Source organism: Glossina fuscipes, unplaced genomic scaffold, assembly GCF_014805625.2.
Source record: "Glossina fuscipes isolate IAEA_lab_2018 unplaced genomic scaffold, Yale_Gfus_2 62, whole genome shotgun sequence".
NCBI classification, from domain to species: domain Eukaryota; kingdom Metazoa; phylum Arthropoda; class Insecta; order Diptera; family Glossinidae; genus Glossina; species Glossina fuscipes.
Window position 1 is genome coordinate 524,576 of NW_023998434.1, and position 16,705 is coordinate 541,280.

General features: G+C 37.4%; 1 protein-coding gene across 6 annotated transcripts in view; it reads left to right on the top strand.

The window, feature by feature from the left end:
* LOC119638028 (papilin) overlaps window positions 1-15,617 on the top strand; it is a 46,934-nt gene extending 31,317 nt beyond the window's left edge. Inside the window, exons 2-18 of one of the 6 annotated variants that reach the window (XM_038034588.1) lie at window positions 4,241-4,301; window positions 4,383-4,561; window positions 4,620-5,772; window positions 5,846-6,025; window positions 6,087-9,954; window positions 10,013-10,192; window positions 10,479-10,649; window positions 10,742-11,544; window positions 11,602-11,785; window positions 11,859-12,056; window positions 12,123-12,293; window positions 12,613-13,211; window positions 13,286-13,436; window positions 14,324-14,776; window positions 14,922-15,083; window positions 15,155-15,271; window positions 15,374-15,617. In XM_038034588.1, the coding sequence (XP_037890516.1) occupies window positions 4,241-4,301; window positions 4,383-4,561; window positions 4,620-5,772; window positions 5,846-6,025; window positions 6,087-9,954; window positions 10,013-10,192; window positions 10,479-10,649; window positions 10,742-11,544; window positions 11,602-11,785; window positions 11,859-12,056; window positions 12,123-12,293; window positions 12,613-13,211; window positions 13,286-13,436; window positions 14,324-14,776; window positions 14,922-15,083; window positions 15,155-15,271; window positions 15,374-15,513 (8,770 nt within the window). In that variant the 3' untranslated portion in view covers window positions 15,514-15,617. Of the gene's footprint in view, window positions 1-4,240; window positions 4,302-4,382; window positions 4,562-4,619; window positions 5,773-5,845; window positions 6,026-6,086; window positions 9,955-10,012; window positions 10,193-10,478; window positions 10,650-10,741; window positions 11,545-11,601; window positions 11,786-11,858; window positions 12,057-12,122; window positions 12,294-12,612; window positions 13,212-13,285; window positions 13,437-14,323; window positions 14,777-14,921; window positions 15,084-15,154; window positions 15,272-15,373 lie in introns of those variants that run through there. The other 5 variants (XM_038034592.1, XM_038034590.1, XM_038034591.1 and 2 more) reach the window with 5 other exon arrangements.
* Window positions 15,618-16,705: the final 1,088 nt, after the last annotated feature.

A 16,705-nucleotide genomic window follows, 5' to 3' on the forward strand; every position in this document is an offset into this window, starting at 1 on the left:
AAAAAAAAAAAAACAACACCCGCTGCGAAAACTAATTTATTTCGTAAGAGTAATGAGAAAAATGTACGCAAACAAAAGAAAAAAAAAAAAAAAAAAAAAAAAAAAAAAGAGAAAATGTTGATATTATTCATTTTTGGAATTATTTGTTTACTATACTATTTTTGGCAACTGACTACAACAACATTATGATTGCTCGAATGTTTTTCTTGCCTACACAATAACAACAACAAAACAGCAATAGAATATTTATAATAACGTAATGTGACCCATTTCAAGTGTCACAATGACATCAACACATATGGATGCCTGCCTATAAGTATCTACGTTTATGTATGTATGTGCATACGGTAACATGCGTGTGTTCGTTTGTGTGTGTGCTCGCTTAAAAAAAGGCAATACCATTTCGAAAGAGATTAGAAAATCGAAAGACTTTGCCTTCGTTTCTGAATTTATAGCCCTTCTAAAGTAAATATAAAGTATTTTTAGTCTAAATTCAATCTATATATATGTATATATAATATCTATGCTATATAGAAATCGCATAAATAAAATACAGTAATCACATTTAAATTTGTTATCGTTAACATGAATGTGTGTTGTCGTCTCTTCATGAGTCTTGGCATAAATATTTTGTAGTAATTTTTATCCATTCATGCATGTTTATGGTAAATAATAATCTCGCAGCTACTACAACTGATGCTACTACTGGTGCTGCTGCTGCTGCTGCTGAGACTACTGCTGCTACTACTGCTCTTGCTGTGACTGATACGCTGATTAACATACGCACACAACATTTTCTTGGCTTTCATAATGACTGTGTTTATTCTGATAAGTGTGTATATATGCATGTATTATGCTTATGTATGTTTGTATTGCAATGGTTTTTGTAAAAACAATAGGTATCCTTTACTAAAAATAAAAGAAAACAAGAAGACAAGAAGGCTTAGTTCATGTGGTAAACATTCATTCAGTCATTCATTCATTCATTCATTTTTTGCGCTGAATTATAGATCTCGTGTCTCTTCGATGCCCGTTATGCTTGCTTTCCTTTGCCAGACTGCCTGCTGTACTAAGGCGTCAAAGTGTAACGTGCTATGTTAGCACCGTTATTTCATTACTATTTCCCCGGTTACACTTATTGGCATTTAAAGTCGCGTGCTGCGCGATTTTCTCTTGTTATGTCATTTATAACATACATACATACATATATATACAAAAGGCACGCATACGGCTATACGCCATACATGCTAGCTAGCTAGCTAGGAAAGAGTGACAAAATGAATTTGGCAAAATACCAAAAATTTCACAAATTCAACATATCGCATATTCGTGAATATATACATATATATATATAAATATATATATGTATATTGTATATTTGTATAAACTGGCAAAAGAACAGGAAAATATTAGATGTATGTATATATGAAAGTCGTAAGTGAAGAAATTTGCTTTTGTTTCAAATATGTACATATATGTGTATATATATTATATACACATACATATATGTATATGTTTGTTAGCAAAATATACAAATTTATCTACGGCGTCTTTATGTCTACAATCATTTTAATATTTTGTGTGATTTTTTTTCCTTTTTTTTTTTATTTATTTCATTTTTTTTTTTTTTTCTTTTTCGTTTTCCTTATTATCATTGTTTTTGTTGTTATTGTTATTATTATTATTGATAGAACATTCACATCTTGTGGTATATGACGACAGTTTGTCGGTCTTTTATATGCTATGCCTAAAATATGAACCGTTAATTCAAACTGTCATCATCATCAACAACATCAGCATCATAACGGCAACAACAAGAATAAAAACAACAACAACAAATCACACTATAACGCTTAAGATAATCATGTTATTGTTATTCTTCTTTATACTGATTTTGCTTAAGATAATGACGGCTTAAATTAACAGCAACATCACTATAAAACTTATATTATGATTGTTGATATTGTTTTTATTATTATTATTATTATAATTATTGTTGTTATTGATGTTGTTGTTTTTGTTGCTATTCCATGCATATTTACTAAGAATCCGCTGATATATATTTTTTAATTATTTCTTTCATGAACTTCTTAGGATTGTGTATTTGTTTTTGTTGTTATTCTTCATAGATTTTAATTTTAATTTTCTTCTTGGCCGCACTCAATCTCTCTCCGTGTCACTCTCTCTCTCTCTCCCTCTCTCTCTCTCTCTCTGTCTCTTCCTTTCTTTATGTATGTTTATTATTGTTGTTGCTATTGTTGTTGCTATCGTTGTTGTTGTTGTTGATGATGCCATTGTTGCTCTAAATGAAAACACTTGACCTAAAGCTCTTGACAAAACCGTACCAAATCAAACAAGAAATTCAATAAGACAGAAAATTATGCATCACTGGTCAAGTGATAGTTGCACTTGGCTTTACAAAGGCAACTGCAAGAATAAGAGAAGCCATACAGTCAATATATATTTATATATATATATATGCGGACATAAACAAACATATTGACATATAAACACACACAAACACACACACGTACATATGTATATATATTTACACTATCATAATCTCCTGTTCTTCTCTTCTTTCTCTTACGTCTAATCATCGGTTGATAGTTTAATAGATGGCAATTAATTTTCGGACTTTTTTTTCACTGCACTTCAGTTAACTTTTTTCTGTTACACATAAAAAAAACTTGTTGTAAATCTTACGCATTTATATCTACAAGCCTTCAAGTTATATAACATAACATGTATTGTGTTTGCAGGATAGCGTCAAGATGCCGAATGACTATTGAGAGATCCATGCGTTTTTCCGGTTGTACCAACCCTTAAATGGGTTTGGAATAGATTTATATGTATATATGAAATACATGTCTATATATGTATATATATATGCTAAATATATATAGTATGTATATAGTACATTCGTGGACATTGATATATATGCATTATATAAAATAGATATTTAGTCTGACTTAAGGATGTCCGTCCGTCCAAGTGTTGTTATGTTTGACATATATTGGCAAAGTTTAACACGTTGACACGCTTTAACCTTGTACCGATACTGAGAAAACGTATTTAATCGGATCATATATCGATCTATTTAAAGAAAGTAATTATTGGAAAAGAATTTTTTAGTGTCGATGATGCATGCTAAATGAATATACAAAACTTTACTGAAATCGAATCAGTTTTTTAACTGCACGACCAGCAAATCTTCATTTGGCGGCAAAGGATAATATTTAATGACAAAAATATATAAAGAATTGCATTAGCCGAGATGGTTTAGAGGATTTAGAAATCGACTTTGTCCAACTATGCATTTTCATATTAAACATACCTTAGGCATAAATTCTTTTACGCTCATAAAATTATTTCCGTCATTTTTTATATTTATATATAAAATGTTTTCGCTACTGTTTTATTACATACATGTAGAACTTTTATAATTTTCACATATTCATTTTATTAGAAATTGTTTTGTTTGTCTGCCATCGTGACAGTAGTTTGTAATATAAGCTAAAATCATTCGTTTGAGTGTTTATTTACATGAAAGTTGACTTAACACATCAGATATAAAAAATATTCTACAGATGTGTGTAAGAATCTAGACTAGATACAGACAGCTTAGTTTACAAATAAAAAAAATTTCTCTATAAATGATCAAAAACACCGTCAAACAAATCAAACATATGTGAAAAGGAAATTGATATAATTTTAATATTATCAAGTGTTCTCATTGCTGCTGATCATGACAGTTGCAAATTAAGATGTTTTAAATTCTAAATGTTTATATGTATATGTATATATACATATTTATGTAGACATACATACACATATGTTGTTAGATGTATAATATCATTTTTCTTCTTTCCTCTTTAATATTTTAATCGAAAATCTCTGCGAAAGTCACTAACATTTTCTCGAAATTAATTTAATAGTTGGCGTGTATCTTTTTAATCTATTATTTAAACATTGCAAAATTCGGCCAGAGAAATGTTATTAAAGATAATTTTACTAGGTTGAGCCTTTCAGGCGCATCTGAATTCTCAGAATATTATTTACACTAAAGAGCAAAATTTTGTTCATTTTAATCACTTTACTACTTAGGTCTGTCGGGGAAATATCTCGACAATTCTGCAGCGACAATGCTTTAGTCGCGCAAATAAATAGTGCATTTTGTTTTGGTCTTTGCTTAAGTGAAATTCTGATTTTCCTTTTTGCTTCCTCTTTTTCTCAACAGAATACCGCCTTTGATATTACTAATTATACTTCTATGTGTTCAGCATGCGCAATCACGTTTTGTAAGTCTTTAATGTGTCATAATTAACAAAACCGTCTTAAGAAATAACTGACTCCTACGCTTCATTCGTTTTTATTCTCAGTACGGTGCAAGGTCAAAAAGACAGAATGGTGCCAAAATGTATTTATCTGCCAGTTATATTGTACCTGGTGGAGAAGGTGACGATCCGTACGAATGGACTGAGTGGAGTTCACCTTCGGAATGCTCGCGCTCCTGCGGTGGTGGTGTCTCGTATCAAATGCGCGAATGCCGTAGATTGGCGTAAGTTTAACTTCTTAGCGGCTTTGTTACCCCTCACGGTCGTTTTATTTAATTGCAGACCAAGCGGCGCTCCTTTATGTTCAGGAGGGAATCGTAAATATTTCTCTTGTAATACTCAAGATTGTCCCGAGGAAGAACCGGATTTTAGAGCTCAGCAATGTTCACGTTTTAATCATGTTCCTTTCGATGGAATCTATTACGAATGGGTCCCATATATGGGTTCGCCGAATCCATGTCAATTGAGTTGCATGCCCAAAGGCGAGCGTTTTTATTATGTTCACAAAGCCAAAGTTATTGACGGTACCCGTTGCAATGATCAGAGTCTAGATGTTTGTGTGGATGGTCAATGTCAGTCAGTAGGTTGTGACATGATGTTGGGTTCGGATGCCAGAGAAGATAAATGCCGTAAGTGCGGAGGTGACGGTAGCACTTGTAAGACGGTTGGCGATAAATTTACTATAAACAATCTCTCAGCTGGTTACAATGATATACTTTTAATACCAATGGGAGCCACTAATATACGCGTAATGGAAACCGCTCCTTCCAATAATTATATAGCTTGCCGCAACCTCAGCAGTCATTATTATTTAAATGGGAATTGGCGAATTGATTTTCCTCGTCCCATGTTTTTTGCTGGATCTTGGTGGAATTATCAAAGAAAACCTACAGGTTTCGCTGCGCCCGATCAACTGACTTGTCACGGTCCAATTACAGAGTCAATCTATATAGTAATGCTTGTTCAAGATAAAAATGTCAGCATTGATTATGAATACAGTATTCCGACCACAGTAAGTCGCAGTACACCAGATGTTTATACTTGGACTCATATGGAGTACGGATCGTGTAGCGTAACATGTGGTGGAGGCACGCAAACGCGGGTCGTTACCTGCAATAATCGGCTCAACTTGGAGCAAGTTGACCCCAGTTTATGTGATCAAGAAGCTAAGCCAGCAGAAATTCAAGAGTGTGCTATTGACCCTTGCCCTCCTCAATGGGTCAGCAGCGAATGGGGTAAATGTTCAGAAGGTTGTGGTTCTGATGGTATACAAAACCGTAACGTAACGTGCGAAAGAGCCTCGTCGAGGGGTGAAATTACTGTAGAAGAGGATACAATTTGCCTCGAGGAAGTAGGAAATAAACCCGCGACTCAACAAGAATGCAATCGTGACGTTAAAAACTGTCCCAAATATCACTTGGGTCCTTGGAGCCCGGTAAGTGTAAAAAAAGGAAGAGATAACCAAACAAATGAAAGCAGTTGGATATTTTTCCTTGATTGTTCCGTAGTGCGATAAATTGTGTGGTGAAGGTACTCAGAAAAGAAAAGTTACTTGCTTTATCGAAGAAAATGGTCGCAAGAGGGTTTTAAGTGACGAGGATTGCGTTGAAAACAAACCAGAAACCGAAAAATCTTGCACATTAGCACCATGCGAGGGGGTTGATTGGATTATTTCTGAATGGAGCGGTGTAGGTTAACACTTGTCGCTCAATTTTCTTCCACTTTAGTAAATTTTGTTTTTTTATACAGTGTAGTGATTGCGGGCAAACAACAGAGACACGCTTTGCCATTTGTGCTTCGAAGGCTGGAAAAGTTTATCCAGAAGAATTTTGTGCCCCGGAAGTTCCTCTTCTTTCCAGACCCTGCGACTCGAAAAAATGTCAAGTTCAATGGTTTACTTCAGAATGGAGTAAATGCTCCGCAGCTTGTGGTAAAGGTATGCAATCGCGTATAGTTTTATGCGGTGAATATGACGGACAAAGTATCACGAAAATTGTGGACGAATCGCAATGTGATAATACCACCAAACCTGATTCTGAACAGGAATGTGATGGAGAGGAAAAGGAATGCCCTGGCCAATGGTTTACAGGTCCATGGGGCCCTTGTAGCAAATTATGTGGGGGTGGCGAACGACAACGAGAAGTATTATGTTTGGCCAACGGTACGAAATCAACGAATTGTGATGAAACAAAAATAGAATCCTTATCAGAAAAATGTAATGTTCAGGCGTGCACCGAAGATGAAGTAATGCCAGTAGACAGCACAGCCGAGCCTGTACGAGAGGATGAAGAAGATGAAGAAGATGAAGAAGATGAATGTGACGAAGACGAAGAAGGAGAAGGAGGTGAGGACGAAGTCGAAGTTGTGACAGATAAAATGAGCGAAGATCTTAAGATTGCTGATGGCATTGATTTGGATCAAGAAATTACAACTGTTTCTTCTCTCATAACCGATGAGCTCATGTTAAGCGATGCTCCATCCGATGAACCAACAGGCGAAGGCGACTCAACCTTGACAACACCAGAGGGTTCAGGTGATGAAGTTGATGATACCACTCTTGTAACTGAAGGTAGTGGTGAGACTGACTTTACAAGTTCCAGCGATGAGGTGACTGCATACACTGGTAGTACCACTACTTCGGAGCCTACATCCACATTTTCAACAGAATCAACAGTTGAAAGTTCCACTGTAGATTCAATATCTACAGATTTGATATCAGACACCTCTACAGACATAGGCTCTTCCACTGGTACTACTGTGTCCGCCGATACCACAGCAGACACATCCGACGTCTCTACAGATACATCAGCTTCAACAGAACTAGCTACGCAAAGTTCGACGGAAAGTTTACATACGACCGATTTGACTTCAGGCTCCTCTACTGACGTTTCTGCTTCAACTTCCGAGTACTCAACAGACAGAACCACTGAATCAACTTTAGAAATTTCGACTACGCCAGAAAGCTCTAGCGAATTTTCAGAGTCGTCTACAGACATAACTAAATCAACAGAAGCGTACACGGAAAGTTCAACAGACGGTTCAACAGACAGTTCAACAGACAGTTCAACAGAAAATTCACTCTCCACTGATGGAAGATCAGAGTCCTCTACAGATTCAACAGAAGCGTCGACAGAATCATCAATCTCTACTGAATCAACACCCGAATATTCCACTGACTCTACCGAATCTACGTCGGAGAGCTCGACTGAGTCCACTGAATCTACTTCTACAGATACAACGTTATCTACGGAATCCACAACGGAAGCTTCAACAGAATCTTCGGCGTCTACAGAACCTTCAGTATCTACGGACTCTTCGGTGTCCACAGACTCTTCGGTATCTACAGACTCTTCGATGTCCACAGACTCTTCAGCGTCTACAGATTCTTCAGCGTCTACAGACTCTTCAGCGTCTACAGACTCTTCAGCGTCTACAGACTCTTCGACATTTTCAGAATCTTCGCCATCTACAGAATCGACATCAGAATTTTCTATCGGGTCAACCACTGAGAGTTCCACTGACTCTTCAGTGTCGACAGAGTTTACTTCAGAATCTTCGACTGAAACAAGTATTAGTTCAGAGTCAACAGATACTAGCAGCTCTACCGACGTAACAACTGAATCCTCTACGGAACTTGCTGCTTCTACAGACATTTCATTATCTACGGAATTTACCTCGGAAGCTTCCACAGATATAAGCACCCTTACTTCTTCAACAGGGGATAGCACAACGAAATCTTCTACGGAAACAACAGATATAACTACAGAGAGTTCAGACCTAACAGAATCCACAGATTCGTCAGTGCCCAGCGCTGAAACATCGTCCACAGACTCCTTTACTTCAACTGAGTCTACTGATTCTTCCACCATTTCAGACTTTACAACGGAAGCATCTTCTACAACTGAGGAAACTACTGAAAGTATGGAAACAACAGAAGTCGGTTCTACTGAAAGTGACACTACTGATTCCAGTAGTAACATTTCTGATGCTTCAACTACAGACGCTTCTACTGACTATACCGATAGTTCCACATCAGCTTATGAGTCCAGTACTGTTGATATATGGAGTACCGAGGAGGAGGTTGAAAAAAGTACAGCTTACACTTTGGAAGCGATTGTCACAAAACCGGCTAAGCCTAAAAAATGTAAGCCGAAGACTTGTGAAAAGAGCCCATACGGTTGCTGTCCCGACCTTAAAACAAAGGCAAAAGGACCGTTTGATGAGGGTTGCCCGATTCCTAAGACTTGCATCGAAGCTGAGTTTGGCTGCTGTCACGATGGTGTGTCACCTGCTGGAGGTAAAAACTTTGAAGGCTGTCCAAAATCGCAATGTGCTGAGACATTATTCGGTTGCTGTCCCGATAAATTTACACCAGCCGAAGGTGAGGATAATGAAGGATGTCCAGAACCAACTACCCTACCGCCGACAACAACAACCGAAGAACCAATTACTGAAGAAATTGCCAGCGAAGAACCTTCCACCGATGTTACGGATTTGCCCAGTTCTGAAATTACTGAGACGACTGACGGGGAGATGCATCCAGATGTTGTACCTTCTTGTTCGTTTAATGAATTCGGGTGCTGCCCTGATGGTCAAACAAATGCTACTGGTGTAAACTTTGCTGGTTGTGATAAAGGAGATTGCAGGCAGAGTATATATGGTTGTTGCAGAGATGGCCGAACTCCGGCTTCAGGTCCGAATGATGAAGGTTGTCCACGGTGCACTTACGAGCCATTCGGTTGCTGTCCTGATAACGAGACACCGGCCCATGGTCCTATGGGTGAAGGATGTTGCTTAGCTTCTACGTACGGCTGCTGTCCTGACAATATTAACAGCGCACATGGTCCTAACTTTGAGAATTGCGAATGTCAGTATTCACCCTATGGTTGTTGTCACGACAATCAAACTTCAGCACGAGGTCCAAACTATGAGGGTTGTAATTGTGAACAGACTCAATTCGGTTGTTGCCCAAACAAGCTCACAGCAGCTAGGGGACCAAAGTTCGAAGGCTGTGCGTGCCATACTCTTCAATTTGGTTGTTGCCCGGACGGGATTACAATCGCTCAAGGACCACATCACTACGGCTGTCATTGTTCACAGACTGAATTTAAATGTTGTCCAGATGAAAAAACTCCAGCTAAAGGACCTGACAATGAGGGTTGCTCTTGTGTGGAAAGTAAGTTTGGCTGCTGCCCTGACGGTATTACATCTGCCCAAGGTGAAAAATTCGAGGGATGTGAGAATGTCAAAGAACCAGCGCAAAAATCTTGTGGCTTGTCCAAAGAGAGTGGGCCTTGCACTAATTATACTATTAAATATTTCTTTGATACTTCTTATGGTGCTTGCGCCAGATTCTGGTACGGTGGTTGTGATGGCAACGGGAATCGTTTCGACACTGAGGACGATTGTAAACAAACTTGCCAAGATTATACTGGGAAAGAAGCTTGTTTCTTGCCTAAGAGTTCAGGACCGTGCACGGGTTACAATAAAAAATGGTATTTCAATGCAGAGCTTGAACGTTGTGAGGAATTTAATTATGGAGGATGTTATGGTACAAACAACCGTTTTGACAGCAAAGAAGAATGCCAGACTTTGTGCGCCGTTAGCGAAAGCTTACGTAAGTTGAAATTTAAGTAGAGCAGAAAATAATTTATATTGTGATGAATATTTTGTAGCTCCTTGCGAACAACCCGTGGATGAAGGACCTTGTGAAGGTAACTTTGAACGTTGGTACTACGATAATCAGACAGATTTTTGTCGGCCGTTTACCTACGGGGGTTGTAAAGGCAATAAAAACAATTATCCTACGGAACATGCTTGCAGCTATCATTGTCGTCAGCCGGGAATTCATAAAGGTTTGTCTATTATATTTTGTTATTATAATGCTCGACATAATTGCCTATATGCTTGCATAGTATTGATTTGTTAGTCTCAGGGGAATGGTTTGTTAATGATAATATTGATAAAGCTTTTTTAGTTGGTGATAGTATAATGAATCAAATTTTCTTTTTTTTTATACAATTGGGAATGCACGAAAAACTTTTGCCTAATATTTATACGATTGATATTTCTTGCTTGCTGTTCATTGCTTGCTTATGAACCCCATCCATCGACACATACGTAACCCTTACATATATCTAGATTATTGCTCGCTTCCCAAGCAAACAGGTGATTGTAGTGAAAAGCAACCGCGTTGGTATTATTCTGAAACTGACAAGAAATGCATGCCTTTCTACTATACTGGTTGTGGTGGCAATAAAAATAACTTTCCTTCATTGCAATCTTGCGAGGATCATTGTCCTAAAGATGTCGGTAAGATTTTCAAAATTGAAATCGTAGCGTTGCAACTACACTTAATGAATAGTGGGAATAAGATTATATATAGGTTTCTGTTTAAAATTTAGCCAAAAATGTATGTGAAATTGCTGCGGAGGTTGGCGATTGCAGAAATTTTGAACCCATGTGGTACTATGATGTCAACGATCAACGTTGCCGTCAATTTTATTATGGTGGTTGCGGTGGTAACGAGAACAAGTTCTCAACTGAAGATGCGTGTAAACAGCGGTGCCAAGAGCCACCTGTTGTTGAACCTAAAACTCCTGTAACACCACCTCAACCTCAACCAGAACGACCACCACCATCAGGAGAGATTTGTGAACAGAACCCTGAAGTGGGTGATTGTGCAAATTATACGTTAGTTTGGTATTATGATTATGACCAAGGCATATGTCGCCAGTTTTATTACGGCGGCTGTGGCGGCAACGATAATCGGTTTACTAATGAAGTGGAATGCCAACAACGTTGTATTTCACCTTCATCGGAACGTGAATACAGTGGCGAAACTTCGCAGGAGTCTTCCAAGTGTTTCTTACCAGCTGCTTCTGGGAATTGTCTCGGTTATCAAACCCGTTGGTACTACAATAGTGGAGATGGAGTTTGTGAAGAATTTACCTATACTGAATGCGAAGGCAATGCGAATAATTTCGTAAGTGAAGATGAATGTGAATCAGAATGTTTCCCCGCTCAACCGACCTGCAGTTTGCCGCCATTACGTGGTAATTGTAACGATAGCATCATTAGGTGGCACTTTGACCAGCAAAGTGGAAAATGTATTGAATTCGAATTTTCCGGCTGTCGGCCAAATCGTAACAATTTCAAAACTGAGCAAGAATGCGACGACTTCTGCGGTGAGCGGCCACCAGCTCCCGTAAGTGTTGGAGAAAGTTATGAATCAAAGCCGTAGATTATTGTATGTCTTTTATAGGTGTATTCAGTTTGTGATCTACCTCTTGAAGCAGGTGAATGTGACAATCAAACCACCGCTTGGTACTACGACAGCGAATCAATGACTTGTGTAGCTTTCACATATACCGGTTGTGGCGGCAATGGTAACCGTTTCCAAACCAGAGAACAGTGCGAGCGGCAATGTGGCGATTTTAAGGGTGTGGGTAAGGTTATCATTTTGTTTGTAGTTTTATTATGGTGAATTGTTAGGATATTAATAAAGGAAGTTTTGCTTAGACGTCTGTAATGAGGACGTTATGACTGGCCCTTGCCGTCAGTGGCAGACGCGATATTATTTCAATAAGATTACACGTACTTGTGAACCGTTTACTTACGGCGGTTGTCAAGGCACGGGCAATCGCTTTGAGGATCGCGCCGAATGTGAATCGGTGTGTATCATGGGTCAAGAACCTACTTCTCCTACAGCTCATAAAGGTAAATAAGTCAATTCTATTCACAACTGACCTCATTCATACCTGTGCCATTCTATGTTGAGTTCAGATATCTGCAAACAGAACGTGGACATTGGCCGTTGCTTGGGACCATCGGTTAACGAGCGACGTTGGTATTATGACGATGCTCGTGGCACTTGCGTGGCCTTCATATATTCGGGTTGCGCGGGCAATCAAAATAATTTCCGTACTTTTGAGTCTTGTTATGATTTCTGTGCAAGTAAGCCCAGTCCGAGAACCCAAAGCTTTTATGGTTTAAAAAAATTAAATAAATCCAGCACTGTTGTTTACATTGCACTCCTCATTTTTCCTCATACATCTAGCATTTTAATCACATGCACACGAGCACTTTAAAGCACTTTACAATATCATATGCACCAAAGCTGTTGAATGCACGTTTCTATATATTGTTATACAATTAAAATTATCTTTTTGTTGGTTCAAGAAAGCTTAACGCATAAAGTAACTATACATATTTTTTTACATAAAAAGCATTAACGCTTTTTCCTGATTCTTTTTGCTCCTTTTCTTGGGTATAGGAGAGTTAGCACCGCCTCCGCCGCCTGTAACCGAACACGAAGCAACGAACGAAGTTTTCCCAACACCCTGCGAAGAATATGATGCTGAATGTCATACTTTGAGATGTCCATATGGCCTGCGCCGCGTCGCTGTCGATGATCAATGTCAGCGGTGCGAATGCGTAAATCCTTGTGCAGAGCATCCTTGCCCCGAAGGTCAAAAGTGCGCTATTGAAATATCACCTTCTCGATCAGGCCAATTTTTGCCTGTTTGTAGGGCGATAACAAAATCTGGAGAATGTCCAATACTCACCGCAACTGGTGGCAGCTGTTCACGTGAATGCTATGACGATGCCGACTGTCGGGCAGATAATAAATGTTGTGCTAATGGTTGCAGTTTTGTGTGCGTACGTCCTACACCGCCCACTGTACGCACAACTCCCTTTCCCACTACTGCTACTCCCGCCGTTATTTACCCAGGGGAAGTTAAGGTCTCCTTGGAGCCCAAAAACAAACATGAGTTGGATGTTAAAACTCCCGTGGGTGGTATTGCTGTTTTACGCTGCTTTGCATTGGGAAATCCGGCTCCAAATGTTACTTGGTTCCTCAATAATATTTTGGTTGGTTAGGAAATTGTTGTTGAAAATATTACTTTAAATTAATGTACATTTTTTATTTTTATACTTCTTCCTAGATTGATACTCATCATGGACGTTATGTTCTAACATCGACTGGTGATTTGACTATTGTACAAGTGCGACAAACAGATAGCGGTTCATATGTATGCGTAGCTAGTAACGGATTGGGTGAACCGGTTCGTCGTGAAATTGAACTACAAGTAACAGGTTGGTTTCCAAGTCATTTTTCATTCCGCATTTTGAGGTTAAGGCTTACTTTTCGTTATGTTTTACACTAACATTAGTAAGAACGTCTAGTTGGTCTGCACCACAGAAGAGATCGTTCTGTATTAACTTATTTTTTAATTTTAAGAAAACAAAAGAAAATAATGTATCAGTTTTGGATTACGATTCCTTTACAAAAGATATATTTCTAAAGTTAGCTCAGAATTGTGGGCAAATCGACAGCTTTTGTCAGTTTTACGAAATCAACAACATAGAGAATCATAGGGTTAAGCGCCTATCGAATGGAGCTCTGAACTTAAATATAGTCAAAACTTACTGTTCTTTACTAATTAAAGACATTTTGATAAAGCATAGAAGATACAAGTGACACAAGTTTACCAGTTGAACAAGAACACTTTTGATAAATCATAGTATATTTTAAACAATCTTGCTATGTTCACTATGTCCAAATAGATGACAACATTGTTTCTTCTCGGAGTCAATTATGTATCTCTTATGTATCTCTTAGCTAGAAAGTACTACAAAAATTAGTCTGCTACAAAAGCTGTGAGAAGACCGTGGATGTTAAGTGCAGAGGGAATATCTTTAAGGAAACGAGGGCATAAATATTTCTAATGTATGGTAAAGGGTTTACTTTTTTCTATCATATTTTCAATAGTTTTGGTTACAGTCGCTCTGGCGCGAGTGCAAATGACACATGAAGCGATTAGGAAATTTCAATTGGATTTACTTTTTTCTTTTCTCTTTCTATCACTTTATTATAAATGCATGTTCATGCTTGTGCTTGAATCCTAACCGTTGTTGTTGTTGCTATTATTATCGATGTGCTTGTATATGTCACCCTCTATTTGTAAACATGCTCTAATCAGAGCCCGTTAATATGCCTGCTTATGTTTACGGTAATAAGAATGCTACACAAATTGTTACCTTAAATAGACCGGCTGTGGTACGATGCCCTGCTGGTGGACATCCAGCTCCCATGGTTTATTGGTGGCGTAATCGCGAACGTTTGCCTCTAGTACATCAACGCTACGAATTTACACGCGACTACTCGTTGCGTTTCCATTCGGTACAATTGTCCGATTTGGGTCCTTATACGTGCCATGTATGGAACCGTGTCAGTACCAGACCGGCCTCTATTAAAATAACTTTGAAAGCTTTTGGACCAGCGCGAGCTATCAGCAATGATGAAGCACAATATCTACAATATATTATTGATCCGGCCCAAGCGCCAACTACACAACGCCCTTCCTATCCATATCGTCCTGCTCGGCCAGTAGCTGTACCACCGCCGGCCGTTTACGAGCCAATTACACCATCAGGTAAGTATTTCAGGCATGTGTTTGCTTGGTAGCATGCGGTTACTTTATATAGAGTAATGTGGAAATTTAATTTCTTGTGCGAGAGAAAGCATTTCTAATACAATTGATCTTATTGTTTCATTTCTCTTGTTTATGTTTACAAAAGTGCGAGCCAATGCTGTAATTGGTATGGATCCGAATAATAGTTATACTCCTGGTTCAACCATAACCATTGGCTGTGCAGTTCAAGGTTATCCTAAACCTAATGTAACGTGGATTAAAGACGATTTGCCCATAGTAACCAGCGAACGCATACAAACCACACAGAGTAAGTATAAGCAAAGCTTAGTTAAACGAACATCGAATAACGCGTTAAAAATATTTGCGCATTTTATTTAGGTGAACCTTATCGCCTGATCATTACTAATGCAAATGCTGCCGATTCCGGTAAATACGGTTGCAAAGCAGCGAACAATGTTAGTTACAGTATAAGTGAAGAAACTGTTACAATTGAATGTAAGTTATATTTGGTATTTCTGAAATTCTCTCACGATAAATGAAAAAAAAAATTGTTCTTCTTCTTGTATTTGTTTATTTATTTATTTTTTTTTTTTGCAGCAACAATTCCACTCAGCAATGACTGTATCGACAATGCGCACTTTGCCAATTGTAAGCTGATTGTAGCCGGACGTTATTGTAAAAATAAATATTATGCCAAATTTTGTTGTCGATCGTGTGCTTTAGCAGGACAACTTTAATTTTAGCCGTAAAGATAACTTAAATATTATTTTTAACAAAAACTTAGAGCATAATTTAAAAATGAGTCTAGAGATTTTTCAGCACAACTTTTCATGTTTTCTTTTTTATTTCGATTTTGTTCTTTTATAAAAGTTAATATTTGTTTTTAAAAAATTAAAAAGTTTTGCTTAGCAATTAAATATTGGAAATTCTCAGGCCATTTTCGATTGCAGAAAAAAAAGTTATGGTAGAATCTCTATATTAAAACGAACATGAACCAAAAAAAAAAAAAAAATACAAAATGAAATGTTTGCTAATAAAAAAGAGACGAATGTTTTTTGATAAAAGATTTCTAATTTTTGATATATATATATATATATATATGTATATATATACACTTTTTTTTTTTTTAATTAATCTCCGCAATGATTTTATTTTAATTTTGTAACAATTAGAAAATTAATTTATAATTTGTTCCTATTTATTGCCCGAGTCAATAAAATAATGGTAACGCCTGCGATTTACACACAAAATAGTTTAAAGTTTAAGTATTAAAGCAGTTCTTTGCAACAACATTAATATAATAAACTATATATAAATATATAAAAATGAAAAAAAAAAAGAATTGAAGTAAAATATAAAACAACTAAATAAAAAATAATTAAAATTATCTTGAAATTTTTTTCATGACTTCTAATGCGTTATTGGGCGAGAGCGCTTTCATTTCAAGTCATTGGCTTTTTTTTTTAATTTTTTTTTTTTTTTTTTTAATCAATAATCTATCATATCGTGAACGCATTGATATCTGTCCAGTTGTGTCGTATTTTTTATAAAAGCCATACTATGCTTGATGGTTTAAAAACTACTTTAAATAAAATTACTATGAGCCATCCGTTTTATGACAACGAATTCCACAGAGCCTTTTACTAAGAACTTTTGAATTTAATTCCGTCTGACTTTTTTTTCAACTGTGCAAAGTCAAAGGGCAGGGCACCCAAAGTCTTACAGCAAAGTTTTTCTCAATGATTGTCTTTCTTTGTTCTTGCTGCTTACCACAGCCACGCAGGTAAACGTAAATTGTTCAGCTCCGCAAAATTTCGCGAATACGAAGCGAATAAATCAGCCAATCTTAAGAAAACTTAGCTTTTCTCTTGTTTTCTAAGAAAACCTTTAAACACTTCTTAGTGAGTGGGCAAAAAAATTCAACAACCC